We start from the raw sequence: 26,425 nt of genomic DNA, 5'->3' as shown, positions 1-26,425 counted from the left end.
ACTCGAGCGCGCTCGCGATCGATCGACCCAAGCCTCGAACATGACGGACACGTGGAACCTCAGCGCGGTCGCGAGCCTCGTGGACGAGCTCGACAAGAAGCTCCTCGTCCTGCTTCGCGACGGAAGCAAGATCTTGGGGACGCTGCGCTCGTTCGATCAGTTCGCGAACATCGTTCTCGAGGGCGCGGTCGAGCGGATCATCGTGAACAAGTCCTACAGCGACATCCCGCTGGGTCTGTACATCGTCCGCGGGGAGAACGTCGTGCTGATGGGCGGAGTGGACGAGTCTAAGGAGACGGAGGGTTTGACGATGGTGAGCAACGACGAGATCAAGCACGCGCGGGACGCGGAGAAGGCGGCGGAAAATCTCAAAGGATCGATGTTGCAGCGAATGGACTTTTTGGACGACCTCTGAGGTGCGCGTCGCGCGTTGTACCACCCTCCCGACCCGCGCGCGCGAGGCTATGATAGATATCTACATGCTAATGTTGACGGCGGCCCGCGAGGTCGTCGATTGATCACCGATCGATAGGACTGAGCCTCGATTCGTTCGAAGCGCGCGCGGGTTTTGTTTTTTTTCGTCAGCAGCCGCGGCGGGTGATGAGCTGCGCATCGCACCCTTTGGTGAGAGCGGGCTTGGCGGCTCGCTCAGATGACTCCATTAAAATTTCCAATGGATCCTGCTGACGCCGCGGCTGCGCGCGACGCGAACAGAACGACCTACCTCGTTCTCCCTCGACGATCTCTTTCCTCCTCGAATCGCGACTCACCCCGCTCGCTTCCCCTCGCTCCGCCGCGCCGCAGGTCGCTCGACGGTTAGGGGTTTTAGCAGCGTCTGTTAGTTCACTAGTTTTATGTAATCGCGAGTCATCGTGGAGACGTGCGCGCTCTTGTCATACATTCGGTTCGCGTTACAAAAGAGAATTCTCGTGTCATCGCGTCGTCCCGTTCGTCAATCATCAATCTCGCATCTCGTACGTCGTACATCGACTCTCGTCCACCTCCTCCACCTCCTCCTCCTCCTCCTCAAAGAAACACCGTGGACGCGCGCTCCTGCCCCCACGCGGCGACGTCCTCCACCGCCCCGAGCGCGGCGTCCAACACCGTCGGCTCGTCTCCGTCCTCCAACGGCGCCGAGCTCGACTTGGTCGGGTACGACGCCTGCATCGCGACGCCGCACTGCCCCGCGGGCCCCATGCCGCCCCGGGCGATGCGTATGTACCCTTCCTCGCCCCACTTCGCGCCCCAGGAGTTCTTCACCGTCCAGTAGTGCTTGTGCCCGGCGCTTTCGCCGTCGTAGCCGTACCCGACGACCAACACGCCGTGGTCCAGGTTCGTCCCGCATTCGCCGTCAAAGACGCCGCCGGAATAGAGCTGAAACTCTCGGTGGTCCGCCTCGATGGCGACGGCGACGGGCTGCTGAGACACGGCTTTCTTGAGCGCGTCCTCGTCGTTTCTGGGGACGTCCTTGAAGCCGTCGATCGACGCCGCCTTCGCTCTTCGTTTCTTGAACCAGTTACAGCGTCGATCCTTCGCGAGGTATCCCCAGTCCTCTTCGTCGTCCACGCCGCGGTTCTCCACGATCCACTCGAAGCCGTTGTCCATCAACCCGCCCTTGCAGCCGTTGTTTCCGCCAATCTTCGCGCACGACACGAGCTCTTGCTCGCTCAGAGAGATCAGATCCCCGGTCTTCACCGCGACGACGCCCTCCACGGCGCCGACGGTCGAAAACGCCCAGCACGACCCGCACTGGCCTTGGTTCTTCACTGGCGTCACCGCGCCCCTCGACACCCAGTCCATCGTCTCCGGGGGGGTCACGTCCGCGTACTCCCAGTTCGCGGCGTCGACGGGGGGGCTGCTGGACTCGACGCGCTTCTTGGACGCGTCGTAGCCGAGCATGTGCTTGAACTCCTCGCGCGTGAGGTCGGCGAGGTGGTTGAGTCTGAGCCAGTGCGACTTCTTCCCAGCCGCGTGCGCTTCGTTGTGGACGCGGACAAACTCCGCGTTGTCCGCGAAGATCGCGAGTCGCTTCGCACGCTCTTTCGGGCACGCGTACGCCTTCCCGTGCGTCGCGAGCCACCGATCGAAGCGCGCTTCGATCGTCGCGACCGGGTCGAGCGTCGTCGTCAAAGTCGTCGTCGTCGTCGTCGCGGTCGTCGTCGCGGCCGTCCGCTCCGTCTCCGCGGGGGAGGCGGAGTCGGACGCCGTCGCCGCGACGGAGGGCGCGAAGGAGCATACGAGGAGGAGCGTCGCGAGGACGCCCGCGAGCGCGCGCGCGCGCGTGGTCTTCGTCATCGCGAGCGAACGAACTGAAAGGAACGATTCGAGCGTGCGCCGGTCAATTAATTTATCACCTGGCGAGAGAGACGCGGACGAGACACGTCAACAAGACGGGAGGAGGGGAGGGGACGCGTCGGCGAGGTGCGAACGGCGCGAGGAAGAGGGCGCGGCGTCGACGTTGGGTCGGCGACGGCGCGACGACGCGGCGAGGGCGCGGAGGAGAACGCCGCGGACGCGGCGACGCGCGCGTTCCGGGGCGCCCCCTCGCGGGATCTGACGTTGTTGTACCCGTTCCCGAAATCAAACAAAAGCGACACGTGTGAGGACGCGCGACGCGACGCGGGAACGGAAGCGCGCGAGCGCGGTCGCGACGACCGCGCGCGAGCAGACGACGGAGAAGACGCGCACCCGACGAGCCCGAGTCTGTCCTCGGTGAAAGTCCTCGTGTCGTCGCGAGCGGGCGCGCGTCGACGGAGTGGGTAGGGCGGAACTTTCGCGGGAAAAAACAACCCCGCCGGCGCGGGTGATTCGTCCGAAGGCGTCACTCCACGTCGCGTCGCGTCGACGAGGAAAAACCGAGTTAACCTGGAGTGAACTTGGGCCCGGACCGGACAAGTTACACAGGCAAACAGTTAGAGACCCCGTACTCGCGTAGTACGCTCGGAGAAGCTCGTAGAAAGTTCGGCTCCGATCTTCACCACAACAGTCAATAATCCATCCAGTCGAACGCGCGCGGGAGGGGACGCGCGCGGACGGACGAGATGCGTCGTCGCGTCTCTCGCGCGGCGCTCTTCCTCGGCATCCTCTTCGCGTTCCTCCTCCCCCTCGCGTCGTCCGCGCCGGCGACGCCGTGGACGCCGTCCGCGAACGCGGTCGGGGACGCGCGATGCACCGTCGAGGACGTGCAGTTCGCGAACGAGAAGGAGCTGCACGAGCTCTTGGGCGAGCTCGCGGACACGACGTACATGCGCTTGTTCCCGGTGGACCTGAACCGGCCGTGTAAGTTCTGGGGGAAGGACGCGGGCGCCGGCGCGGAGGAGGAGACGCCGTCGTGCGCCGCGGGCGACGCGTCGGACGCGGACGAGGAGCCCGCGTCCGCCGCGTTCTCGCACTCGTCGTCGTCGTCGTTCGCCGGCGACCGCGCCGTCTCCCTCGCGCCGTCCCTCGAGCCGTCCGCGGCGCCGTCGTGCTCGCTGACGCCGCCGTCGCCGATCGATAACCCGCGGCTCGGCGAGCGACAGTCCGCGACGACGCCGGTCGATCGCACGATCTCGCCCAGGGAAGACGCCGCGCTCGCGTCCGCGTCCGCGCCGGAGGAGGACTGCGAGGAGGACGAGTCGTCGCCGACGTTTTGGCTGGACATGTGTCGCGCGCAAGACGCGCAGGAGACGCACGCGACGGAGCACGTGAACCTCAAGAGGAACCCGGAGCGATGGACCGGGTACAACGGCTCGCACGTGTGGCGCGCCATCTACGACGAGAACTGCCTCAGGAACGGACGGAGGGACGGACGACGCGAGGTAATGGGCGGCGGCGGCGACGCGATCGTCGGCGGCGCGTCCGAATCGGAATCGACTGGAATCGACGGGCTGTGCTACGAAGAGAGAGTGCTGTACCGTCTCCTGTCCGGGATGCACGCGAGCGTGAACGTGCACGTCGCGCTCAGGGCGAAGCCGCCGAAGCGCGCCGCGGGGATCGCGGAGTGGAGCGAGGACCCGGAGCGATACGCGCGGCACTACGGCGAGCACCCGGAGCGGCTTCGAAACTTGCACTTTTCGTTCGTCGTGTTGTTGAGAGCGCTGCGTAAAGCCGCGCCGGCGCTGCTCGACGTGGACGTGAAACTGGGCGAGGACGCGGTTGAAGACGCGCGCACGGAGGCGCTCATGCGACGGCTGTTGGACACGCACATTCTGTCCTCGTGCGCGGGGGTGTTCGACGCTTTCGACGAGAGCGAGCTGTTTCGCGCGTCCATCTCGTCGACGTCGGACGCGTCCGCGGCGTCTCTGAAGACGCAGTTTAAAGGCGTGTGGCACAACATCTCCGACGTCATGGACTGCATCTCGTGCCAGAAGTGCAAGCTGCACGGGAAGCTGCAGCTGTTAGGGCTGGGCACCGCGCTCAAAGTGTTGCTGCTTCCGGAGCACTTGCATCGCGGCGCGCTGTCCAGGAGCGAAGTCGTCGCGCTCGTGAACACCGCCGCGAAGTTTTCGCACGCGATTTTGAAAGCCCCGGAGCTGGAGAAACTCGCGAGGGAGGCGGCCGCGGCGAGGGAGGAGGCGGCGGCGACGACGACGACGACGACGACCGCGGGCAAGACCGAGCGCTCCGCCGACGCGAGCGACGACGACCCTCCCGGCGGGTCCGACGAGACGACGACGAGGAAGCTCATGAACGCGGCCGTGCGGGCGGCGGCGGCGGCGGCGCGCGACGGCGACGCGACCGAGGAGGAAGAGGACGCCGTCATCGCCGCCGCGCTCGCGTCGGACGCCAGGGTGCTGACCCTCGCGCGACACTACGCGCGGGATACCCCGGGGAAGTTTGTGAAGCACGCGCTGCGCGCGCTCGCGACGCCGGCCGCCGCCGCGGCGACGACGGAGAAGACGCCGACGGCGACGAAGCGCGAACGCATCGTCGACGCCGTCGTCGTCGGCGGCGGCCTCGCGGGCCTCTCCGCCGCGCTCACGATCCTCGACCGCGGTGGCGTCGTCGTTCTCCTCGAGAAAGAAGGGTACGTCGGGGGGAACTCGCAGTGGGCCTCGAGCGGGATCAACGGCGTCGATCGCGTGAATTACCCCGAGAACCCCGACACCGTCGAGACGTACGCGGAGGACTGTTACAAACACTCGCGAGGGGACAACGGGAACGGGAACGCGCTGGCGCCGGAGAGCGTCGAGCACGTCCCCGCGCTCACGCGCGGGAGCGTGGAGACCTTAGAGTGGTTCCGCGCGCGCGTGGGCGTCGATCTGAGCAAAGTTGGAAGACTCGGCGGGCACTCGCACGCGCGGACGCACCGACCCGCGAGCGGCATGGCTGGCTCGACGCTCGTGTCCGGGGTTCAGAAAAAGTGCGACGAGTACCGATCCTCCGGCGCGTTCACCGTCATGAAGCGTCACCGCGCGACAGAGATCACGACGGACGCTCGCACGGGCGCGGTCGACGGCGTGCGATGGGTCGCGCCGCTCGACGGGGTCGTCGGCGCGAACGAGACCGCGGGATGGACGCGCGCGAGGAACGTGATCCTCGCCACGGGCGGATACGCCGGAGACAGAGAAGGGTTGCTCCGAGAGCACGCGCCGTTCGCGACGCGGTTCGCGACGACGAACACGCCCGGGAGCGTCGGCGACGGGCACAAGATGGCGATGAAACTCGGCGCGAGCGCGATCGATCTCCAGAACGTGCAGATCCACCCGACCGGGTTCGTGGACGCGAGCGACGTCGACGCGGGGACGAAGACGCTCGCGGCGGAGATCTTACGCGGCGCCGGCGGCGTGCTCCTCACGCGCGGCGGCGTTCGGTTCGTCGACGAGCTCGGCGGAAGGGATTACGTCACGAATACGATGATCGCGGAGGCGGAGGCGGAGGAGGCCGCGGGCGGGCTCGCCGCGAACGGCGGCGGCGTCGCCTTGAACTTTGTCATCCTCTTGGACGCAGTCGCCGCGGCGGAGGCGGATAAGCACGTGCCGATGTACGTGAAAAAGAATCTGCTCGCGAGGCGCGACACGATGGAAGACGTCGCGAATTGGATGGACGCGACGCTTCGCGCGCGCGATGTGAAACGCCGGCCGTTTGGGAAGCTCACGCGCGACGTCGTGACGGACGCGATCAGAGCGCACGACGACGCCGCCGCGAGCGGGGAACCGTGCCCGCTGACGAACAAGACGGCGTTTCGCGCGTCGGGACGTTTCGATCTTCGCGGGCCGTTCTACGCGGGAAGGGTCACCCCGGTGGTGCACTACACGATGGGAGGGATACGCGTGGACGACGCTATGCGCGTCGTGCGCGCGCGCGACGACGGCGGCGTCGAGCCCGTGGACGGTCTGTTCGCCGTCGGGGAGATGACCGGCGGGACGCACGGAAGGAATCGGCTCGGCGGCAACGCGCTCACGGAGTGCGCGGTGTTCGGCAGAGCCGCGGGGAGGGCAGCGATGATCGTGCGAGACGGCGAGACGACGACGACGACGACGACGGCGGCGGCGGCGGCGGCGGATGCGACGGCGGCGACGCGGGGGGGAAAGGAGGGTTTTACCCTCCAGATCACGCGCGACGAGCTCGCGAAGCACGCGAGCTCGGACGACTGCTGGGTCGCGATCGGCGGCGACGTGTACGACTTCACTGATTTCTTAGACGATCACCCGGCGGGGGCGGAGGCGATATTGAAATTAGGCGGCACGGACGGCACGGAGGCGTTCGACGCGGTGCACGGACGGGACATGCTCGAGGCGTTCGAAGCCGTCGGCGTCCTCGCGGAGTGATCCGCGGCGGCGGGGAATCGACGCTCGCGGGCGTAGCCGCGATTGATTCTTATTCTCGCGACGAGACGAGCACTTCGAACGCGAGCGCGCGCGACTCGTGAGAGGGACGATGAATGAGTAACTAAGCATGATATTATAAATTGAATAAAGGTCTAATCTTCCCATTGAGTGTCCATCGTCGCGTACGCGCTGTCGCGAACGATCGTGACCCTCGGTGTCCACCTCGATCATGACGACGCGGCGACGGCGATGCCGTAGGCAGCCCCAGGGATCGCCATGAACACAACGCCGGTGTACACGAGCGGGAAAATCTTTCCGTACGTCTCGTTCGCGGTCATCTTGCCGAGCCACCTGGACGCCGCCAGCGGGATCGCGCGGGTAACCGGAAGCGGGTAGATGAGGATGATCGAGAAGACGTTGAAGAAGAAGTGCGTCAACGCGACTTGCCACGCCTCGACCGGGTTGGACGTGACGACGGTCGCGGCCATGATGCCCGTGAGGGTGGTACCGACGTTCGCGCCGAGCGTGAGCGGGAACATCTCCTCGAGGGTGATGAGGCCGACCGCCGCGATCGGCGTGAGCGTGGACGTCGTGATCGACGACGACTGCACGAGAATCGTGATGCCGCAGCCGATGACCATGTTGAGGAAGGGGTGGTACCCGACAGCCTTCTTGAGCATGCGCGCGGCGGGGCCCTTAAAGACGATCTGGAGAACGTACACGATGCAGAAGAGCGTCGCGCAGAGCGCGGCGAGGGAGAGGATCGTGAGCGTCGTGCCCGCTTCTCTATCGGACATGTCCCAGGTGTCGTACGCGAGACCGCCCTTCAGGAGGCGAGCGTCGCACTTCGTCGTGGACATTTTTGAGCTTTTGCACACGTTGTAGTACGTGCCGGCCGTCAAGGACGTTCTGCCGACGCCGCTCTGAAAGAAGGAGGTGGTCGTGCAGTCCGCACCGGTGGGGCAATCGTAGTAGGAGGTGGTCTTGCCGGAGGCGTCCTGCATAATGGCCAACGGCGCGCGCTTTTTCAGGAGGTTGCTGCCGTCCATCCAGGAGGCCTTCCAGTCGGCGTGGAAGTTGGAGCAGTCCGAGGTGGACGTGCACGCGAAGCCAGAGACCGCTTTCATCTGTGTCGAGGTCAATGATTCGCTGCAGTAGCCGTTGCAGTAGTTCTGCGAGACGAAGTCTGCGACCTTCTTGTCGTAGGCGGCGATGCCCTTGGTGTAAGGGGAGACGTAGGGCTTGAGGAACTCCGTCTTCGAGCAGTCGTCGCCGTCGGAGTCGTCGCACGCGTCGATGTCCTTGACCATCTCGTACGTCATCTCCTTGAAGACGGGGTAGATCCAGTTGATGGGGAGCCAGATGGCGACCGCAATCATGTTGAAGACGTCGTGCACGGTAGCCGCGGAGAAGCCGCGGCGGAGTTCCTCCGGGTTGTTGAAGTGACCCATCGCGACGATGGTGTTCGTCACAGACGTACCGATGTTCGCACCCATGATCATGAAGACCGCGTACTTCACGGAGAGCTCGTTCGCGCCGACGAGGGAGACGATGATAGACGTCGTCGTGGACGAGGACTGCACGAGCACGGTGGCGAGGATACCGACCATGAGGGCGGAGATCGGGTTGTCGACGACGTCGAACATCTTCGCGGAGGATTTCCCGCCGAGAAGCTTGAAGCCGGTGCCCATGATGTTGAGGACGAGGAGGAACGTCCAGATGCAGTAGATGATGAAGACGACGAGGAACACCTTGAACCAGTTGACGCCGGCGAGAAAATGGAGGAAATCGCGCGCGGCGCTCTTGTCGTCGATGGAGAGCTTCCCGAAAGAAGCGGTGCGAATAAACTTCGCCCTGTACTCTGGCGATTTCTCGTCCGCCGAGGGCTTGAGCCACTTGTCCTGCGCGATCTTGTCGCGGATTTCGTCGTCGGTCATGCCTTCGTACACGTTCTTACTGCCGTCCGCCTCGGCGTTGGCGGCCGCGAACGCTTTCGCGTCCACGAGCTCCTCGGAGAAGTCCTTCTTGTCTTCCTTCTTCTTGATGAACCTGTCGTAGACGAAAATGAAGAGCGCGATGAAGTAGATGAGGCAGAGCATAGTCATCCCGGCCTCGCCCTCGCCCTCGTCCGTGCCATCGTTGCCGGGGTCGTGGTGGGACGCCCCGAGGAGGTTGCGGAGTGCCATTTTTTCGGGGCGTTTCGTGCGCTCGCGAACCGAAAAGTGACGCGTCTTGCGGCGGCTAAGGTGACAAACAAGAGGAATATTCTTTTTTTGAACCAGGGTCCCGCCGTCAAATCGAGAACGGAGGGCGGGAAATCAGCCCGGCGAACCCTGCACTGACAACCCTATCCTCGCCCCGGAATGAGAAATGGTATCGAAGAGTCGACCGACCGACGACATCCGACCGCGATTTGTCCAAGTCACGAGTTTCTCCGGCCCAGGTTTTTTTTTCGTCCCCGGTCCCGCCCCGCCCGGATCACCATTCCTCGCGCGCTCACGACACCACACGCAAACCCACCCAACCCGTCAAGATGGCCACTATCATGAACATTTCCGCTGTCGCGAAGGTCGCCCCCAGGGTGCGCGCTCTTCTCGCGTCGCCCGTCGCCCGACGTCGTCGTCGTCGCCGCGGTTTTGGTATTTTTAGGTCCTATCCGATTCCGCTCGCACTCGACGCGCGCGCTTCGGGAAACGCGCTCGCGACGCGACGCGCGATCGCGCGAGGACGACGCTACCGCGCGCGATGATGCGACCGCGATGCCACGTCGTCCACGCGCGCGCGGTCGCATCGCGCGCGGCGTCGCATCGCGCGCGCGACGCGCGAGACCGCCCGCGTCCTCTCGCGCGAAATCCGCCACGGCCTTCGCTGACGCTTTTTCCCGATACGCCTCGTTTCCCGACCGCGCGCAGGCGCAGCTCCGCTCGAAGTCCACCGCGGCGCTCCGCGCGACGAAGCCCGTCGTTGTCGCGAAGGCTGCCTTCCGCGTCAACGCCGCCGCGGTGCGTCTCCCGACGCGCTTTCCCCGCTTCGCTTCGCGCGAAGACGCGCGAGACCAGGGCCCCGAGTCGACTGATCGATCGGAGGCTTCCGACTTTTCTCGCGGGGCTCACCCCGCTGCGCGGCCGGATAATTTTTTTCTCAATTCGATCCCTGACCCGCCTCGACCCTCCTCCCTCTCCCTCCCTCGTCTCTCTTCCTCTCGTCCGCCGCATCAGGACGCGGACACGCTCACGAAGGTGCGCACGATCATCTCCGAGCAGCTCGGCACCGATCTCGACGCGGTCGCCGCGGACGCGAAATTCGTCGACCTCGGCGCGGATTCTCTCGACACCGTGGAGATCATGATGGCGCTCGAGGAGCAGTTCGAGATCACGCTCGACGAGGAGGGTGCCGAGAAGATCGCGACGGTGCAGGAGGCCGCGGACATGATCCAGGATCAGATGAAGTAAGTGAGCGCGAGTGACGTTCGCGTTAGCTAATTCGTTGATCGTAGGATGAACTCGGTACTGTAATACAACTCCCGACGGCGGTCGGGGACGCGACGGATGCGATTAAAAAGAAGCCGACGGCGCCGCGTCGCTGGCCGAACGCGTCTCGCGCTCGCGTCGTCCCGTCCCGTCCCGTCCATCACGCGTACCGCGGCGACGGCTGCTTGCTCCGGCTCCGACGCTTCTTCTCCTTGTGATGCCCCGACGACGCGGACGCGGACGCGCCGCCCGCCGGCAGAGGAATCTTCGGCGGAGGGATCCCCGTCCCCGTCCCCGTCCCCGTCCCCGTCCCCGCCGCCGCGCTCCGCGGCTTCTCGCGACCGGTGAACGCCGCCAACGACGCGTCGTACCTCAGGTGCGTCTCCGCGGCGACGGACGGCGACCCGCTGAGGGACCCGCCGTAGAACGACGGCGCGAACGGGTTGGCGTTCTCCTTCGCGCCTCGCGAGCGACCGACCGACCTCGGCGTCGGCGTCGGCGTGGCGTACTTGACGACCACGTCGAATAAATCCGCCGCGCGCGCCGTCGCGCCCTTGTACACGAGAAGCGCGTGGTTCTCCATCTTCAGGACGACGATCATCGGGTCCGGGCGCTTGCGGTCCGCGTCGCGCCGCGCGTGCGCCGCGCCGAAGGACTTGAAGTAGTTCTTGCTTCCGCCGACGACGCGCTCCGCGGACGCCTTGCCGCCCCCGGCGGCGGCGTCTTCGACCGAGGACAAGACGTATTTGAAATCCGATTTTCGCACGAGCGACACGTCGGCGCCGTTCTCGTGCAGCGTGTCCTTGAGCCGCTCCACGAGCGCGTCCACGTCTTTCGCCGTCTTCTCCGTCGATTTCACTCGCATGTGGGACGGCAACCGCAGCGGGTTCGGCGCCATCGCGCCGGTTCGCACGAGCTCGGACTCCATCGCCGAGAGCTGCTCGTTCTCCGCTTCCTCCTCCGCGACGGCGGCGGCGATCTGCGCGTCCCACGCCGCGCGCGCCGCGCGCAAGAACTCCGGCGTCGCCGCGCGGCGGACGTCGCGTTCGCGCGCGGCGCCGCCCCCCGTCGGGGAGAACATCTGCGAGGAGCGACGCGAGGACGAACCCGGCGAGCGCGCGGCCGGCGCGACGAACGACGGGCTCGCGACCGCGACGGATTGGAGGCGCGGCTTCGGCGCCGACGCCGACGAGGGACTCACCGCGCTCGCGGCGGGTCTCCGCGTCGTCGGCGTCGAGTTCGGCATCGGCGGCAGCCCGTCGTCCGGCTCCGGCGGCGTCCGCGGTCGGGCAATCTTGAATCCCTCGATCGCCTCCGGCGGCGGCGACTCGCCTCTCAGCGCCCAGACGACTTCTTTCCAGTTCTCCACGGACTCTTGGTCGCCGACGCGCGCGGCGGCCTCGATCGACCGCGCGGCGGCTTCGATCGCGTCCACGCCGTCGATGGCGGCGCGCGCCGCCGCCGCCGCCGCCGCGGCTTCGCGCAGGTACGCGTCCACGCCGTCCGGTCCGCGCTGGAACTTCGTCACGGAGTCGCGCGCGATCGCGGAGGACGGCGACGCCAGAGTGAAGTCGCGTCCCGCGTCGCTCCCTCGCGGGGACCGCGATCCCAGCCCGGAGAGCCCCGCGGCTTCCGCGACGGCGGCGCGCGGCGACGCCCCGACGCCCGCGACGGCGTCCACCTGCCTCGATAGCGCGCGGTTCACCGTGCGCAGGTTCTGTCCCTCCTCGCGCAGCCGCTGCGCCTCCGCGGCGGCGAGCTTCGCCTTGATCTCCGTGTCCTCTCGGTCCGCGAGCGCCGTCTGCGCTCTGCGCTCGGCGTACGCGACGGCGTCGTCTCTCTCCTCCGCCGCGCGCGCCGCCTTGTACTCGCTCTGCGTCGCCGCGCGTCGCGCGTCCTCGAGCTTCCTCTGCAGGCGGTACGTGTACCGTCGCAAGCGTTCGAGCTCGGAGCACAGCTCGTCCTTGTCCATGCCCTTGAGCGCGCGCGAGAACCCGTGTTCGCCCGCGCCGAACGCGGACGGGCTGCCCCCCGTCGACGCGTGGGTCCCGAGCGCGCTTCCGGGGGAGACGGCGACGGCGGCCCCGGGGGTTCGCACCACCGCCGCGGCGTTCGCGGCGTCCTCCGCGAGCTTCCGCGCCCGGGAGTTGGCGGGCGCGTTCGCGATGCCGAGGATCCCGCCGTCGCCTTCGTACCGGTGCCGCAACTCGCGAAGCTCCTCCGCTTGTTCGACGAGAAACCCGCGCAGGGTCTCGAACCCGGCGGCGACGACGTCGGCGCCGTCGTCGTCGTCGCCGCCGTCGTCGTCGTCGTCGTCGTCGTCGTCGTCCGACGCCTCCGATTCAGAGTCGAGCTCGAACGTCGGGTTCATCAAAAACTCGCGCTGCTCCGGCTCGGAGCGCATGATGGCGATCATCTTCTTGAACCCGCGTTTGAACGCGCGCGCGTCCGTCTCCGCCGCCGCCGCCTGCGCGAGCGCCCGCCTGACCGCCTCGTTCGCTCTCTGCGCGAACGCGACGGCGTCCTTCGCGCGCTTCTTCTCCTCCGCGGCGGTGGCGGTCGCCGCCGCCGCCGCGCCGCCCGCGGCTTCAATCTCCTGCTCTTGCGCGCTCTTCTCCTCCAGGATCGCCTCCATCGCGTCCTCCGCCGCCCTCGCTCGCTCCTCGTATGTCAACGCCGCGAGCTCGGCGCCGTCCGCGCGGAATTTCGCCGCCTTGGACGCCTTCTCCGCGTCCTCCGCGCGCGTTTTGTACGTCATGAGCACCCTCCTCAGCTCCGCGGAAGTCGCGTTCGGAGAGACGATCGCGTCCAAGGACTTCCTTTTGTCCTTCTTCGCCGCCGCCGGCTTCTCTTTCGCGCTCTTGACCTTCTCGACGACGGGTGGAGATCTCTTGGCGGGGACTTCCGTCTCGTCGTGCGCCGCCTCCGGGGCGGCGGGCGCGTCCTCCGACTCCGACTCCGACTCCGACTCCGACTCCGACTCGGATTCAGACGCCTCTTCCTCTTCCTCCTTCTCCGCCGATTCAGACGCCGCCCCGCGCGCGTCCGGATCGAACGTGTCGTCCGGGAGCTCCGACAGCGACACGGGCGGGGAAACCCCCGCCTTGGCGCGCTCGGTGAGGTACATCGCGATGACGTACTCGTCCGCGGACATCTTCCCGTCCTGGTCCTCGTCCGCGAGGTCCCAGATCACGCGCAGGGTTTCGTTCGGGACGCCGGCTCTGAGGAGGACCTCGACGATCTTCCCGCCCTCTAAGGACTCCGTGCCGGTGTCGTTCAGGGCGTCGAATTCCGCGAGCCACGCGTCGCGCGATTCGGCGGAGACCTTCGGCCACGGGTCCGGCGCGGGCGGCTCCGGCGGCGGCGTGGGCGCGCCGGTCGCGGCGTCCGCGGGGGACGCGATCGCGGACGCGATCGCGGAGGCGGGGGATCCCCCCGGGGAGTTCCGCGCCTGCACTTGCGCCTCCAATTCCGCGATCATCTTTTGCTCTGCCGTCGTGCCGTCGTCGCTGCTGGAAGCGGGCGCGGGATCGGCCGTCCTCGGCGCGCGCGGCGGCGAGTTCGGGCGCGAGTTCGAGTTCCCGCGCGATTTGTTCTTCTTCTTCTTCTTGCCCGCCATGACGGACGACGCGAAGACCTCCGCGTGGACGCCCGTGCCGTGGCTCGCGCGACAATGCCGCGCGCGATCCCCAATTCGACCTTTCGCCGCGCGATATCACGCGATTTCCAAAATTTTGCGTGTGACGAAGATTCACCCACCTCGTAGTTTCAAGATTTGATCGCGCTCCCTTTCAACTGACCGACGCTTTCTTGGCATTGAATGATGTGCACAGAGTCTGGAGGTTCAAACCCCGACGGCGGGTCGACGCACGCCACAACATCGCGACCCCGCGCGGGGCACGCGTCGTCGTCGCGCGACGCACGCGATGACGCCCCCCCTCGACCCCTCGCCCGCCGGCGACGTCCCGGAGATGGACCCGGAGCAACTCCTACGAGAGTTCCCGCCCAAGCCGAAGGACGAGGCGTACCTCCGCGCGCTCGCGGAGGCGTCGGGAGGACGCGCCCTCACCGACGAGGAGCGCGCGACGAACGAGAAGAACGCGGACGCGCTGTTCGAGACGTACAAGGTGGCGGAGGTTCGAGAGATCGAGAAAAAGACGCGTTTGGAGGCGGCGGAGAAGGCGAGAGAGCTGAAGAAGCTGAGGGGCGGGAGCTACCTCGACGCGATCGCGACCGCGGACGCGATCGAGGCGATCGAGCGACACGCGCGAAGCGCGGTGGAAAAACTGGGCGAGCTCAATAAGATGCTCCAGGATCTCCCCGACCCCGCGGTGACGACGCGGGGGGATTCCTCGAGCGAGCCGGCGTTTAAGGTGGACGAGATCACCGGCGAGATTTTCGTCGAGGGCGAGGAGGATCTCGAGTACGCGACCGGGAGCAGGGTGAAGTTCCTGGTGGACACCCCGGAGAAGATCTGGGGATCGCTCGAGGAGGGCGACCTCCTCGGCGCCGCGGAGCGATTCCTCGCCGCCTCCGACGTGTACTCCGCGCTCGAGCGAGGCGAGGGAGACGACGGCGTCATGTCGTGGGCGGACGTCCTCAAGATGTTCCCGCTCGTGAAGCAGCAAGGTCCGCTGCTCGATTCGTTCCGCGCGCAGATCGCTCGACGCGCGCGAGAGGAGTTGCGCGCGAAATCCGCCCTTGACGCGTCTCGGGCGTCCTCCGCCGTCGCCGCGTGCGTCCTCGTCGAAGACCTGTCCGCCGCAGAGGCGCTCGCGCTGGCGATGCAGTCGCGCCGCGCGCACGCGCGGGCGATCCTGCGACGCGGCGCGGAGGGGAAGACGCGCGGGAAGGCGGCGAACGCGCTCGCGAGGACGCTCCTCGACGCTCGGCGAACGACGCTCCTCGCGTCGCGGTGCTTCCTCCCGCGCGTCGGGGACGGGGACGGGGACGGGGACGGGGACGGGGACTTCTCGGTCTCGGTCCCGCGCGCGTTCCGGGACATCGTGGGGACGTCGTCGGGGTCCGAGGAGGGGACGCGGAGGGAGATGGACACGTCGTTCGCCGGCGTCGCGGTCCCGAAGCGCGAGGCGGAGCGACGGAGAGCGCGCGTGGAGGCGCGGGCGACGGCGTTGGCGACGCGCGCGCCGTCGCGGAGAGACGTCGCCGCCGCGTGCGAGGCGTACCTGACCGGCGTCGCGGAGGACGTCGCGCGCGCGGTGGAGAGCAGAGGGCTGCTGAATTCGGTGCGGAGCCTCGGCGAGCTCGCGGCGTTCGAGAAGGACGTGACGCGGAGGATGGAGCGCGGCGGCGGCGGCGGCGGCGGAAAACCCGGCGCGTCGGACGAGGACCTCGCCGTCTCGGACCTCCTCGGGACCGCGCTCGACGCTTGGGGCGCCCTCGCGGAGAAACCGTTCGTGCAGCGCGCGAGGGCGTTGCTGAGGGACGCGCTGAGCCACGCGCCGACGCGAGCGGCGATCGACGCCGCGCTGAAGGCGACGACGACGACGGCGGCGGCGGCGGCCGCCGCACGGCCCGCGGCGTTGTGGGGGAAAGGCGCCGTCGCGACGACCGACGACGCCTCGCCCGACGCGCCGTGCACGCCCGGGCGCGAGACCGCGTCGTCGAGCGTCTCTTCCTCCTCGTCCATCAGCGCGATCGTCGCGCGAGGGATCGCGTTGGAAGTCGCGACGACGCTCGCGGAGACGCGACGGGAGGCGTCGGCGCTGACGGCGGGGGGCTCTTCGAGCGCGTCGAGCCGCGAGGATCGAGCGGCCGCGGTGGAGGAATACGCGCATCACGAAGCGCACGCGGGGATGGCGTCGCTCGCGTCGTTTCTGCGATCGAAAATCGCGGAGGAGAAGGAGGACGCGACGGCGACGGCGACGGAACGCGCGCTTCTGATTGGTCAGACGGCGCACGCGATCGCGACGGACGCGGCGCCGGAGCTCGCGACGATGCTCGCGCCGCGCGACGCGTGGGACGTCGGAGATGAAACGTCACGACGGTTCGTATCCGGTGCGCTCGGCAGACGCGCGGGGGGGAAGTACGGGAAAGCCCCGAAGCTGTCGACCGCGGCGCAAGAGCAGCTCGCGGACGCGACGGCGGCGCTGCGAGCCGCGCGCGAGCGCGGGTTCAAAACGTGGGCCGTCCGCGTCGCCGCCGACATCGGCGCCGCCGTCTCGCGATCGCTCGCCTCCGACGACACCATGACCTCCGCGGAGCTCCCCGCGGAGTGGGAAGAAGAGACGGTCGCCGACGCGGGCGGGGACATGACGCTCAGGCTGCCGTCGCAGCCTTCCCCGCGGGTGCTGGACGCTATGCGCGCTGCCGCGGACGAGGCGACGCGCGTCGGCGGGCACCTCCTCCCTTCCGCGGCGACGCACGCGCTCGGGGCGGCGTGCGCGCGCGAGTGCGCGCACGCGTACGACGCGTTCGTGAAGACGACGAACGCGGGCGGGATCGGCGAGAAGTGGACGATCCAAGCGCTGTTCGACGTCATGACGATCACGCGTGTTTTCGTCGGCGCGGAGGATCGCGGCGGCGGCGGCGGCGGCGGCGGCGGGGCGCAGTACGCGTGGGCGACGCGCGCGGCGTCCGAGGCGCGCGCGATCGCGGCGAGCGCGACGGACGCGTTATCTTCCACGCTGGATCCGATCGATTGGGCGACGTACGAGTCGTTCTTGACGCGCAACGCGTCGTCGTGGAGACGCCGGGTCTCCGCGTTGTTGGGTCTGTTCGCGCGCGGCGTCGGCGGCGGCGGCGGGAGGGACGATTCGTCGATCGAAACGGCGCGCGTCGGCTCCGGCGGGCTCGGCGGCGGCGGCGGCGGCGGCGCGCTGCCGCCGCGGTTCTCGTACCTCCCGGTGTCGTTGCCGTCGTTACGCGGCGGGCGGGCGCGCGCGGGCGCCGGAGGCGCGGGCGCCGGCGGCGTCGACTGGACCGCCGCCGGGTTCGACCGCTTCGGGGACGCGAGCGACGTCTCCGCGTACGCCGCGGAGGAAGGGGCGAACTTCTTAGGGAAGTTGGGGCAGGGGTTGGGGTTAGGCAAGAGCGCGCTCGGGTGGACGTGAGCGGCGACGGAACGGCGGAGAGGAGGAGGAGGAGGAGAGAGAAGGTGGAGCCTTCGAGAGAAATCAGCGTCTCAACAGAACCTCGCATCGTCTCGGAAAGAACAATCGAATCCTCCGCACTCGTCCCCGCGCGCCGGAGCAGGCGTCGCGCGACATGGCGTCGTGCTGCGCCCCCGCGGGCGGCGGCGCCCCCGGCTCGAACCCGCGCAAACCGCGCGGCAGGAAGCTCGTCTCCGGCGGCGTCACCGGCGCGTGCGAGTGCTCCTCGGGCGCGCGATGCGACTGCCAAGTATGTCACTGCCTGGGATGCCCGTGCAAGCCCGAGCGCGTCCTCACCGCGGCGCTCTCGCGCGCGGGGGACCCGGAAACGCTGAACGACCTCGTGAGCAAGCACTGGGGGCGACTAAACGCCGTGCACGTGTGCGCCGCGCTGCGATCGCTCGCGAGCACGACGACGACGACGACGCGCGGAGACGACGATCGCGATCGCGAGTCGCCCGCGCTCGAGAAGCTCCTCTGCGCGCTGCGCGCGCGCGCGAAAGAGATGTCCCCGCGAGCGCTGAGCACGTCGGCGTGGACGCTGGCCATGTTATCCCCGTCTTCCGCGGACCTCGCGACGGTGGCGCCGACGCTGTCGAGCGCCATCGTGACGCGCGTCGCCGCCGGATCCCTCCCGCCGCGAGACGTCTCGCAGATCCTCTGGTCTTACGCCACGCTGGGGGAGGCGAAACTGCCGACGACGAAGGCGTGGCGGGACGCGATGACGGACGCGGTCGTGAGGATGGTCGCGTCGAGAGGAGGAGGCGGAGGAGGCGGCGGAGGCGGCGGAGGCGAAGGAGGAGGAGGAGGAGGAGGAGGGGCGGGCGGCGGCGCGGCGAACCCGCGGGATCTGTGCGTCGCGTTGTGGGCGGCGGCGACGCTGACGCCGCCGCTCGCTCGCGTCGCGTCCGACGCGTCGTTCGCGCGCGCGGCCGCGGACGTGGTCGCCGCGTCGGAGAGGACCATCACGCCGCGGCAGCTCGCGCAGTGCCTGTGGGGATACGCGTCGCTCGCCGCCGCCGCGGACGCCGACACCGACGGAGACGGACTCCGCGGACGCGAACAGACGATCGAGATTCGACGCGAGAGGACGGCGTTCCTCGGCGCGTGCGCGCGCGCGATCGCGCGGCCTGGCTTCCTCGGCGTAGATGACACGGGATCCGACGTGGATGCTGACGTGGAGACGGACGGGACGGAAGAACGCGAACGCGAACGCGCGACGCCGCAAGACGTCGCCAACGCGTGGCACGCGTTCGCGTCTATTCGCGCCGACCCCGGGGACGACGCGGTCGCCGCGCTCGCGTCCGCCGCGACGGACCTCGCGGACGACTTCACCCTCGAGGAAGCGTCGGACGCGCTCTGGGCGATCGCGACGACGCGCGCCGACGCCGACGACGCCGACGACGCCGCCGACGACGCCGACGACGCGGCGGCGGCGGCGGCGGCGGCGGCGGCGACGTCTTCCGCGACTCGAAACCTCGCTCGCCGCGTCGCCGCGCTGACGTCCGCGTCTTCGCCGTGCTGCGTCGACGCGCGGTGGACGTGCGCGTCGCTGTGGGCGTGCGCGTGCTTGGGGCAGGTTCGCGGCGAGGACGCGCGCGCGATGTGGCGCGTCGTCGACGTTCAATTCGGCGGCGGCGGCGAGGCGGTTGGGCGGCTCTCGGTCGCGAGCGCGACGCAGCTGTATTACGCGTCGTGGCGGTACCTCGCGGAGGACGTCGACGACGACGAGGGCGACGCGCGCGACGCGAGCGACGACGCGCGCGGAGCGGCGCGCGCGGCCGCGCGTCGGTGCTTCGCGTCCGGACGCGGACGCGTGTCGGACATGTCCGACGTGTCCGACCGCGTCCGAACGTCGAAGACGCAACGCGCCGCCGCGGACGCGTTTCGCGCGATGCTCGGGTCGCAGAACGTCGAGCTCGAGAGGGAGATTACGCTGCCGCTGCGGCGGCGCGGGGGGGGCGACGACGCGGAGACGGCGAGGGTGGTCGTGGACGTGGTCGCGGAGACGAAGGAGATCATCGTCGCGGTCGAGATCGACGGGCCGACGCACTTTCTGTCGTCGTGTTCAGACGGAGACGAAAAAATCGGATCCAAGTCGCGCAAGACGGGAGGCACCGCGCTGAGGGACTACTTACTGAGCAGAGGCTGCGCCGCGGCCGGGTACGCGTACGTCTCCATTCCGCACGCGGCGCTCGACGCGGGCGTTGAGGAAGCGGTGAAGGCGGCATTGGCTCGAATAAAGATAGCGATATCAGATATAAGATAGCGATATAGATAGCGAATGTAAGATCATGTGATGATGGACGACGACCCCGGTTTACTACTCGTACGGTGTCCTAGTCTATAAATCTCGCGAACTCTTCGCGCGCGGCTTCGCGCGCGGCTTCGTCGTCCCACGGCGCCGCGTCCCTGTACTCCGTCGGTTTCGACCGCTTCCTTCGCCCGGTCGCGCGGTACATCTCCGCGCGCCACCCCGCCAGCGGCTCCTCGCCGCACAGCGTCGATAGCTCGTCGTTGTACGCGAACTGCGTCTCTCCCATTCTGTGCGCGTGCCTTCGCGCGACGCCGTCCCTCGCGAGGCTCTCCTCGAACGCGGCCGCCTCCTCGGCCATGGCCTCGCGGCTCGGTAACCCCCCCTCCGCGAGCGTTTTCGCGATCCACCTTGCCTGGAGCTCGAACTGCGGGAACGGCACCACCTTCCACGGGAGCCCGATGAACGACAGCGACGGCGCCGAGCGCGGCGGGAAGACGTGCTTATACAACGGCGACACGCAGTTATCCACCGCGGCGACGGAAAACGCCTTCTTCTCCGTCTCGCCGCCGCCTTCCAAATACACTGGTTCCCATACGACCGCGCTGGCGTGGTGAACGCCGATCCTTAAGGACTTTTCCCGGTCCGTCTCTCCTTCCAAAAACGGAAACACGTAGTGATACCCCGTCGCGTACACGACCGCGTCCACGCCCTCCACGATCGCGCCGTCCTCGAAGACGACGGCGACGCCCTCGCTTCGAAGCTCCGCGATGCCCGGTCGAAGGACGCAGTTCCTCGGATACGAGCTCGCGGGAAAGTCCCCCGGGTCCCCATCCTCGGGCCCCTCCCTCGGCGGCGTCCACCCGCGCGCGGCCAAGTGCACCGTCTTCGCGCGCGTCGCGATCTCCCTCGCGAGGTCCTCCCCCGACGCCATCGCGCCCAGCACGACGACGGTTTTCCCCTCGAACCCCTCCGGGGTGCGGTAGTTGTGCGAGTGCGTCTGCGTCCCCGGCCACGTCTGAGGGCCGATGTCGGGGTGGAGTTGAAAGGCGTCAGATGGAGTTGAAAGGCAACGCGGTGTGTCGGGATCGAAAGCGAGGCGTGGGCGGAGAGATGCGACGGGCGAAGTCCTTAAGGAACGGCGTGCACCACGCGAACGCGGTCGTATGGGGACCAGTCAGTGCGAGGAGGACGCGCCTCAGACCCGGGGAGACTCGGGACGCGCGGGACCGAGTAGTGCCCGTTACACACGACGAGCGCGTCGAACGTCTCGACGACGGCGGCGTTCGCGTCGTCGTCGTCGCCCTTCTCGACGGATCTCGTGGTGACGCGCCACTTCGGCCCCCATCGCGTCGCGTCGTCGTCGTCGGACGCCTTGGCGACGACCGGCGTCGCGTCGGTCACCTCCTCGCCCAGCGAAATCGCATCCAACAGATCGTGACGGGTCGCGTACGCGCGAAGGTACGCGCGCACTTCCTCGTGCCCGCAGAACCTCCGGTCGTCGCTCCCGCTGAACGACTTGGACGACGCGAACGGGAACGACGCGTATCCCATGACCTCTCTCGGGAGGTTCGTTCGCAGCGACGCGTACACGGACGAGTGCACAATCGCGCGGTTCGGATCCACGCCGAGCGCGTCGTCCTCCACGGCGGCGTCGTAGACCCAGACGCCGCCGACGTCGCGGCCCTTCTCGAAGACGCGCACGTCGTGGCCGAATTCGCGGAGCTCTTTCGCCGCGGCGAGGCCCGCGGCGCCGGCGCCGACGACGGCGACCTTCGCGACGCGGCGCGACGCGTGCGCCGCGGTCGACGACGACGACGACGACGTCGCCATCGACGCGACGACGACGACGCCGACGCGCGCGCCGCGCGGCGACGGCGGAGAGGGAACGCGGCGCGGAGGACGCGACGCGGGCGCGCCGCGCGATCGAAACGCCGCTCGCGCGCGAGACGCCGCGCGCGATATCGGACACCGAGCGACGAGTACTCCCGGCGACATGCGCGCGCGCTCGGGGACTGCCGTCCAGTCGTCCACCTTCTCGAACGTCCTCGGATATCGGAGGTGGTGACGATGACGTGTCCAGAGATGACCGCGCGCGCCATCCTCCCCACGCGCGCCGCGCTCGCGGCGTCCACGTCCGCGCCCGCGCCGCGACGCCCCGCGAAGAGCGCGCGCCGCCGCGTCGCCGGCGCCGCCCCCCGCCCGCGCCGCCGTCCGTCCGCGTCCGCGTCGTCCTCCGCGACGCGCGCGGCGAGCGACGACGACGCGGATCTTCTTCTCGACACCGACCCCCGCGGCGACCGATACTTCGACGCCGGCGACGCGCGGCCAGTCATCCTCTTCGACGGCGTGTGCAACCTGTGCAACGGCGGCGTGAACCTCGCGCTGGACTTGGATCCTCCGGGGGAGCTGCGATTCGCCGCGCTGCAGTCGAGCGCGGGACGCGCGCTGCTACGCCGGTCCGGGAGGGACGCGTCGGACATCAGCTCCATCGTCCTCGTCGAGCGCGACAGATCGTACGTCAAGTCGGGTGCGTTAGGGCTGTTTCACCCATCCCTCGGTTTCAACATTTGATCGCGTACCCTTTCAACTGATCGATAAGAAACTCTTTCGACTCTCAGACGCGGTGCTTCGAATCGCGACGTACTTGAAGCGGATGCCGCTGCTGCCGATCGCGGGCGTCGTGGGGCCGCTCGTGCCCGGGTTCTTGCGCGACGCGGTGTACGACCTCGTGGCGAACAACCGGTACGAGTTGCTCGGGATGAAGGACGAGTGTCGGCTGAGCGACGACCGCTTCGACGATCGATTCGTCGGCGAGTGAACGAAATGAATGAATGAACGACGACGCGTCGCGCGTAGTCTCGTAGTCTACTAGATTGAAAATTACAACAGCCCGTGAGGATGGCACGTCGCGTCGCGCGCGCGGGAGGGGCGCGTCATCGACCCCCGCGGCCGCCTCGCCCGCCGCCGCCTCGCCCGCCGCCGCCGCGGCCGCCTCGCCCTCGGCCTCGCCCGCCGCGACCCTGGACGAAAATAAAAGATTCGAAGGTTCGGAGAGGGAGAGAGTCAGCGACGAGCGCGGAGGAGCGCGGACGAGAGCGACGCGCCGCGAGGGAGCCACCGGTCGCTCTGACGTTAGTTGGCATAATCACGAACCCCGCGAGGGATATCATGCTGACGTGCAAATCTAAAGGTGTCGATTGATCTTCACTGCGATTATTGGTGCGGGGGAAAGCGATCTGATCTGATCGGGCCGAGCGGCGTAAAATTGTTGAACACGCACCGACATGTCGCCCCATCCTTTCCCAGCCTTGAACCCGGCGTCGAAGTTCGCGGGCTTGTACGAGCTCATGTCCTGCAGGCCCTGCTTGTCGTTCTGCTTGTTCATCTGCGAAGAGAAGGAGAAGGAGAAGGAGAGAGAACGTCAGGACGGAGCGCCGCCCGCGCGTTTCGAGTTTCGAGGAGGCGGCGACGGAACCGAGTCGGGTCGAATAGCACGAGCATGGTCTGTCCAGAGGCGTAATGGCGACGACGTCGCTCGCCCAGGCAATGGAATATGCGCGGCGCGTGACGGGAGGCTCTCTCGATGTGTGCGCGCGCGAACGCGCGCCAGGGACCGAGAGAGCCTACGACCGCCGGCGGTACTTTAAGGCGTTTTAGCGCGGGATATACACCGTAGAGGAGAAGGTGCCCCTTTCGCCAGGCTTCAAGGGATGCGGGCAGCACCCCTTGAGCCCGCCTATGATCGATCGAGTTTCGAGTCTCGAGTTTCGAGTCGATTCGAGCGGGAAAAGTCGCGAACGTGACGAAACGAAACGAAAAAAAAACGGCAGAAGTGCGACCGTTCGCGCGACGACGACGACGACGTACCCTCTTGCGACCGCCGAAGCCAAACTTTTCGTTCTTGAACTCGCGCTTCTTCTGCGACTCCGGCGTGGACCGCCCGTGCTGCCCGCCGCCGCCTCTGGACCCCCCCCTCTCTTTTTGTCTCGGCGCGTCCTCGAACCCGTCCGGCGCCTTCCCGTCGTCCGCGAACCCGTTCTGTTTCCTCTGCTTCCGCCACTTGTCCAAATTTTTGATGCTCTCCTTCTTCTTGAGCGTCCGCTCCTTGATCTTCTCAGCCTGCACCTGCTTCCCGTACCGCTTCTGCTCCCGCGCCTTGCGCCGCTCCTCCCTCGTCTCCTGGCTCGTCTGCTCGAATATCAGCTCCGCGCGCACGCGCTTCATGTGCTCGTCGGACTTGACCATCTCGGCGTAGAAGTCGTCGGGGCGCTTCACGGCGACGCCGATCTCTTTGAGGTTTTTTATGGCCACCTCCGCGGAGCGCAGCGCGTGCTCGTAGAAGTGCGTCTCGCGCGCGAGATCGTCGTTGACGTCCGCGAGCGTCTCCGCGGTCTTCGTCCCGGCGACGACCATGTGGTCGATCCACTTCGCTTTCTTCGTCCACTGGAAGTCTGCGGAGGCGGAGGCGAGGCGGGGGCGGGGGGCGCGTGAGAGGGCGACGACGAGCGAGGGGAGGGATTCGTTTCGTTCGTCGGGCGAGAATCGAATCGTGCGGCGGCGGGGGCGATCGGTCGATCCTCCGGGGCGGACCCCGCGCGCGCGCGATGAGGAAGGGAGGCGACGAGCGCGCGCGATCGAGGCGCGCGCGTACCGTCGAGCGACGCGCGGAGTCCCTCTTTGTTGTTCACGAACGCCCTGTTCTCGAGCTTCTTGTACCCGCGCTCGCGTCGCGAGCTCTCCAGCGCCGCCATCTCAGCCTCGAGCTCGTCGTCCTCGTCCTCGAGCGCGTCGTCGTCGTCGCCGTCGCCGCCGCCGCCGGCGTCGGCGTCGGCGTCCATCTCCATCTCTCGCCTGAGGTCATCGTCCTCGAACTCGACGTCCGACTCCGACTCCGGCTCCGCCTCCGGTTTGCGCTTCCCCATCGTGTGCTCGACGCGGCGCGCGGAGTAGTGATGAGGTGTGATGGATCATTCATTCGTTCGAGGGATTTCGCGGTCGCGGTCGGCGTGCAACAGTTTTTCTCATCGCGCACGCGTCGCCGTTTTATTACAGTACGATACGACGCCGCTCGCGACCTCCGCGTACTACTTACGCGCTACAACCCCGCGCGCGTCATCACCCGCGCCTCCGCGGCTTCCCCCGCGGCGTCCGCGCCCGCGGTCCCGCCCCCGCGCTCGCACGCGCCGCCGCCCACGAGCGTCACCGCGGCCAGGACGCACGGCGCACCAGCCGCCTTCGCCTTCGCCACCGTCCGCGCCAACGCGGCGTCCTCTCCGCCAAAACCGCCGACGGCCGGGGGATCGAACACGATGCACACGCACACGCCGTCCTCGCCGTCCTCGAACGTCAACGCGTCGCTCGCAGCCTCGGTAACGGACACGACGCGGCGGTTACGTCCCAGGGATTTCGTGTCGAACGCGAGGCACGACGCGACGAGCGACGACGGCGCGACGACGGTGGCGTTCTCAGGCGCGGCGAGCGCGATGGACGCCGCGCACGCCGCCGCCTCGGACGCGGTCGCCTGGGAGCTGCCGACGCACCAGGCCTCGAGCTCTGGGAACGTCGGCTCCTGCTGTTTCTTCACGAGGCCGCCGAGGATCTGGTCCAGGGAGGCGGGCGCGCCGGTCGACCCCGCGGCGGACGCCGCCGCGGAAACCGCGGAAACCGCGGAAACCGCCGCGCCGAGCCCGCCCTTCTTCTTCTTCTTCTTCTTCTTTCCGAACATGGACTCGACGGAGTCCTCCTCGGCGTCGGCGGCGGCGGCCGCGTCGGCACCCCCCGCGCTCGAGTCGGCACCCCCCGCGCTCGAGTCGGCACCCCCCGCGGCGCCGACGGGCGACGCCCCGGGGTCGACCCACGGCGCGCGCGCGGCGACGACGACGGGCGCGTCCCCAACCTCCGCGCGCCGCATCGCCTCCTCCACGCGCTTCACCTCGTCCCCCATCCACGCGAAGTGCGTCTCCGTCACGCTCGCGTCGTATCGCACCTTCGTCGTGTTCAGGTCGGACGCGGTGAGCGCCTCCGCGACGGCTTTCGCGTCGCTCGCGAGGCCGTCGGCGAAGCCGTCCCAATCGCCCGCCGCGGCGAGCGGCGCGTGCGCGAAGATGCGTCGATAGATGTTGTACTCCCCGTCCGGGGACGACAGCGCCTTGCCGACCGCGCATCGCGTCCGCGGGTCGTGAATCCCCGCGCGCGACGTCGCCATCGTGAACCACGCTTTCAGTCCCAGCGAGCGAAGGAGGATGTACTCCTTGTACCCGCGGTTTTCTTCCTTGAGGGCGTCGATCCCGCGCATCGCGACCTCCGCGCGCACCAAGCCCAAGATGGCCTGCGACGAGAGCTCGCCGTCGAGCTTGTCCGCGGCGTCGCTCATCACCTCCCAGTTGATCTTGTTGAGGCGAAGGTTCATCATCTTTCCGAGGACGGACCCGGGGGCGAACTCCTCCGCGAAGTTGGCCTGTCGAACCCTCCGGACGCCTCTCTGGCCCTTCGCGACGACGCGCATCGCGGCGGCGCGACGCGCGCCGCCGCGGCCGGCGTCGGAGGGACGCGCGAGGGGCGAGGCCCCGGGGGCGAGGAACGCGCCGGCGCCGAGCATCGCGCGCGCGGGGTGGGACGTGCGAGATGCGACGCGCGTGGCGGGACTGTCGCGCCCACCGAAACCCTGCATGGGGTTCGTGGAAGGACTCGAGCCCGACGGCGACAGCGACAGGTCGGCACCGATCTGATCGATCATCGTCGCAGTGTCCGCGCCGCGCGACGGCATCGCACGCGCGCGACGACGCCACCCCCCCCCCACCCCGCGCCCCGCGCCCTCCCCCTTCCCCGAGGACG

General features: G+C 68.2%; 12 protein-coding genes across 12 annotated transcripts; 6 read left to right on the top strand and 6 right to left on the bottom strand.

The window, feature by feature from the left end:
* Positions 1 to 97: 97 nt before the first annotated feature.
* Positions 98 to 406, top strand: MICPUCDRAFT_9210 (uncharacterized protein; the record flags this gene model as incomplete). The annotated part of the gene is made up of 1 exon (XM_003061100.1): positions 98 to 406. A coding segment is annotated over one exon (309 nt), but the record flags the coding sequence as incomplete, so codon positions are not given.
* A 468-nt stretch (positions 407 to 874) lies between these two features.
* Positions 875 to 2,748, bottom strand: MICPUCDRAFT_28221 (uncharacterized protein). The gene is made up of 2 exons (XM_003060842.1): positions 2,689 to 2,748; positions 875 to 2,354 (listed from the first exon to the last, which is right to left on the bottom strand). The coding sequence occupies exon 2, from the start codon at positions 2,293 to 2,295 to the stop codon at positions 1,027 to 1,029; it is 1,269 nt and encodes a 422-aa protein (XP_003060888.1). The 5' UTR covers positions 2,296 to 2,354; positions 2,689 to 2,748; the 3' UTR covers positions 875 to 1,026.
* Positions 2,749 to 3,041: 293 nt separating this feature from the next.
* On the top strand, positions 3,042 to 6,752 carry MICPUCDRAFT_41211 (ero1-like protein precursor /fumarate reductase; the record flags this gene model as incomplete). Its single annotated transcript, XM_003061099.1, has 1 exon — positions 3,042 to 6,752. The coding sequence occupies one exon, from the start codon at positions 3,042 to 3,044 to the stop codon at positions 6,750 to 6,752; it is 3,711 nt and encodes a 1,236-aa protein (XP_003061145.1).
* Positions 6,753 to 6,979: 227 nt separating this feature from the next.
* On the bottom strand, positions 6,980 to 8,938 carry MICPUCDRAFT_41210 (Phosphate:Na+ symporter family; the record flags this gene model as incomplete). The annotated part of the gene is made up of 1 exon (XM_003060841.1): positions 6,980 to 8,938. One exon carries the CDS (start codon positions 8,936 to 8,938, stop codon positions 6,980 to 6,982), a length of 1,959 nt encoding a protein of 652 aa, XP_003060887.1.
* A 573-nt stretch (positions 8,939 to 9,511) lies between these two features.
* On the top strand, positions 9,512 to 10,204 carry MICPUCDRAFT_63269 (uncharacterized protein; the record flags this gene model as incomplete). Its single annotated transcript, XM_003061098.1, has 3 exons — positions 9,512 to 9,754; positions 9,842 to 9,847; positions 9,977 to 10,204. The coding sequence occupies 3 exons, from the start codon at positions 9,512 to 9,514 to the stop codon at positions 10,202 to 10,204; spliced, it is 477 nt and encodes a 158-aa protein (XP_003061144.1).
* A 44-nt stretch (positions 10,205 to 10,248) lies between these two features.
* Positions 10,249 to 13,841, bottom strand: MICPUCDRAFT_48038 (uncharacterized protein; the record flags this gene model as incomplete). Its single annotated transcript, XM_003060840.1, has 1 exon — positions 10,249 to 13,841. The coding sequence occupies one exon, from the start codon at positions 13,839 to 13,841 to the stop codon at positions 10,383 to 10,385; it is 3,459 nt and encodes a 1,152-aa protein (XP_003060886.1). The 3' UTR covers positions 10,249 to 10,382.
* Positions 13,842 to 14,193: 352 nt separating this feature from the next.
* Positions 14,194 to 16,192, top strand: MICPUCDRAFT_63266 (uncharacterized protein; the record flags this gene model as incomplete). The annotated part of the gene is made up of 1 exon (XM_003061097.1): positions 14,194 to 16,192. A coding segment is annotated over one exon (1,999 nt), but the record flags the coding sequence as incomplete, so codon positions are not given.
* A 1,257-nt stretch (positions 16,193 to 17,449) lies between these two features.
* MICPUCDRAFT_60581 (uncharacterized protein) lies at positions 17,450 to 19,603 on the top strand (the record flags this gene model as incomplete). Its single annotated transcript, XM_003061096.1, has 1 exon — positions 17,450 to 19,603. One exon carries the CDS (start codon positions 17,450 to 17,452, stop codon positions 19,601 to 19,603), a length of 2,154 nt encoding a protein of 717 aa, XP_003061142.1.
* Positions 19,604 to 19,673: 70 nt separating this feature from the next.
* MICPUCDRAFT_60580 (uncharacterized protein) lies at positions 19,674 to 21,556 on the bottom strand (the record flags this gene model as incomplete). Its single annotated transcript, XM_003060839.1, has 2 exons — positions 20,810 to 21,556; positions 19,674 to 20,606 (listed from the first exon to the last, which is right to left on the bottom strand). The coding sequence occupies exons 1-2, from the start codon at positions 21,419 to 21,421 to the stop codon at positions 19,674 to 19,676; spliced, it is 1,545 nt and encodes a 514-aa protein (XP_003060885.1). The 5' UTR covers positions 21,422 to 21,556.
* Positions 21,557 to 21,913: 357 nt separating this feature from the next.
* Positions 21,914 to 22,373, top strand: MICPUCDRAFT_11572 (uncharacterized protein; the record flags this gene model as incomplete). The annotated part of the gene is made up of 2 exons (XM_003061095.1): positions 21,914 to 22,118; positions 22,210 to 22,373. Coding segments are annotated over 2 exons (369 nt in total), but the record flags the coding sequence as incomplete, so codon positions are not given.
* Positions 22,374 to 22,870: 497 nt separating this feature from the next.
* MICPUCDRAFT_28211 (uncharacterized protein) lies at positions 22,871 to 24,504 on the bottom strand. Its single transcript, XM_003060838.1, has 2 exons — positions 24,243 to 24,504; positions 22,871 to 24,042 (listed from the first exon to the last, which is right to left on the bottom strand). The coding sequence occupies exons 1-2, from the start codon at positions 24,433 to 24,435 to the stop codon at positions 22,973 to 22,975; spliced, it is 1,263 nt and encodes a 420-aa protein (XP_003060884.1). The 5' UTR covers positions 24,436 to 24,504; the 3' UTR covers positions 22,871 to 22,972.
* A 182-nt stretch (positions 24,505 to 24,686) lies between these two features.
* Positions 24,687 to 26,357, bottom strand: MICPUCDRAFT_60577 (uncharacterized protein; the record flags this gene model as incomplete). Its single annotated transcript, XM_003060837.1, has 1 exon — positions 24,687 to 26,357. One exon carries the CDS (start codon positions 26,355 to 26,357, stop codon positions 24,687 to 24,689), a length of 1,671 nt encoding a protein of 556 aa, XP_003060883.1.
* Between the last annotated feature and the right edge of the window lie 68 nt (positions 26,358 to 26,425).

This window comes from Micromonas pusilla (genome assembly GCF_000151265.4).
Source record: "Micromonas pusilla CCMP1545 genomic scaffold MICPUCscaffold_9, whole genome shotgun sequence".
Lineage (NCBI taxonomy): Eukaryota > Viridiplantae > Chlorophyta > Mamiellophyceae > Mamiellales > Mamiellaceae > Micromonas > Micromonas pusilla.
The sequence above is the reverse complement of the archived record's forward strand: the minus strand, read 5'-3'. Positions and strand labels throughout refer to the sequence as shown.

Bases quoted from the DNA above. Each gene is read 5' to 3' on its own strand.
- MICPUCDRAFT_28211 (XM_003060838.1), bottom strand. From the start codon at position 24,435: ATGGAGATGGACGCCGACGCCGACGCCGGCGGCGGCGGCGACGGCGAC. The intron at 24,043-24,242 runs GTACGCGCGCGC...CCGCCTCCGCAG, and splicing joins ACTCCGCGCGTCGCTCGACG to ACTTCCAGTGGACGAAGAAA.
- MICPUCDRAFT_28221 (XM_003060842.1), bottom strand. From the start codon at position 2,295: ATGACGAAGACCACGCGCGCGCGCGCGCTCGCGGGCGTCCTCGCGACG.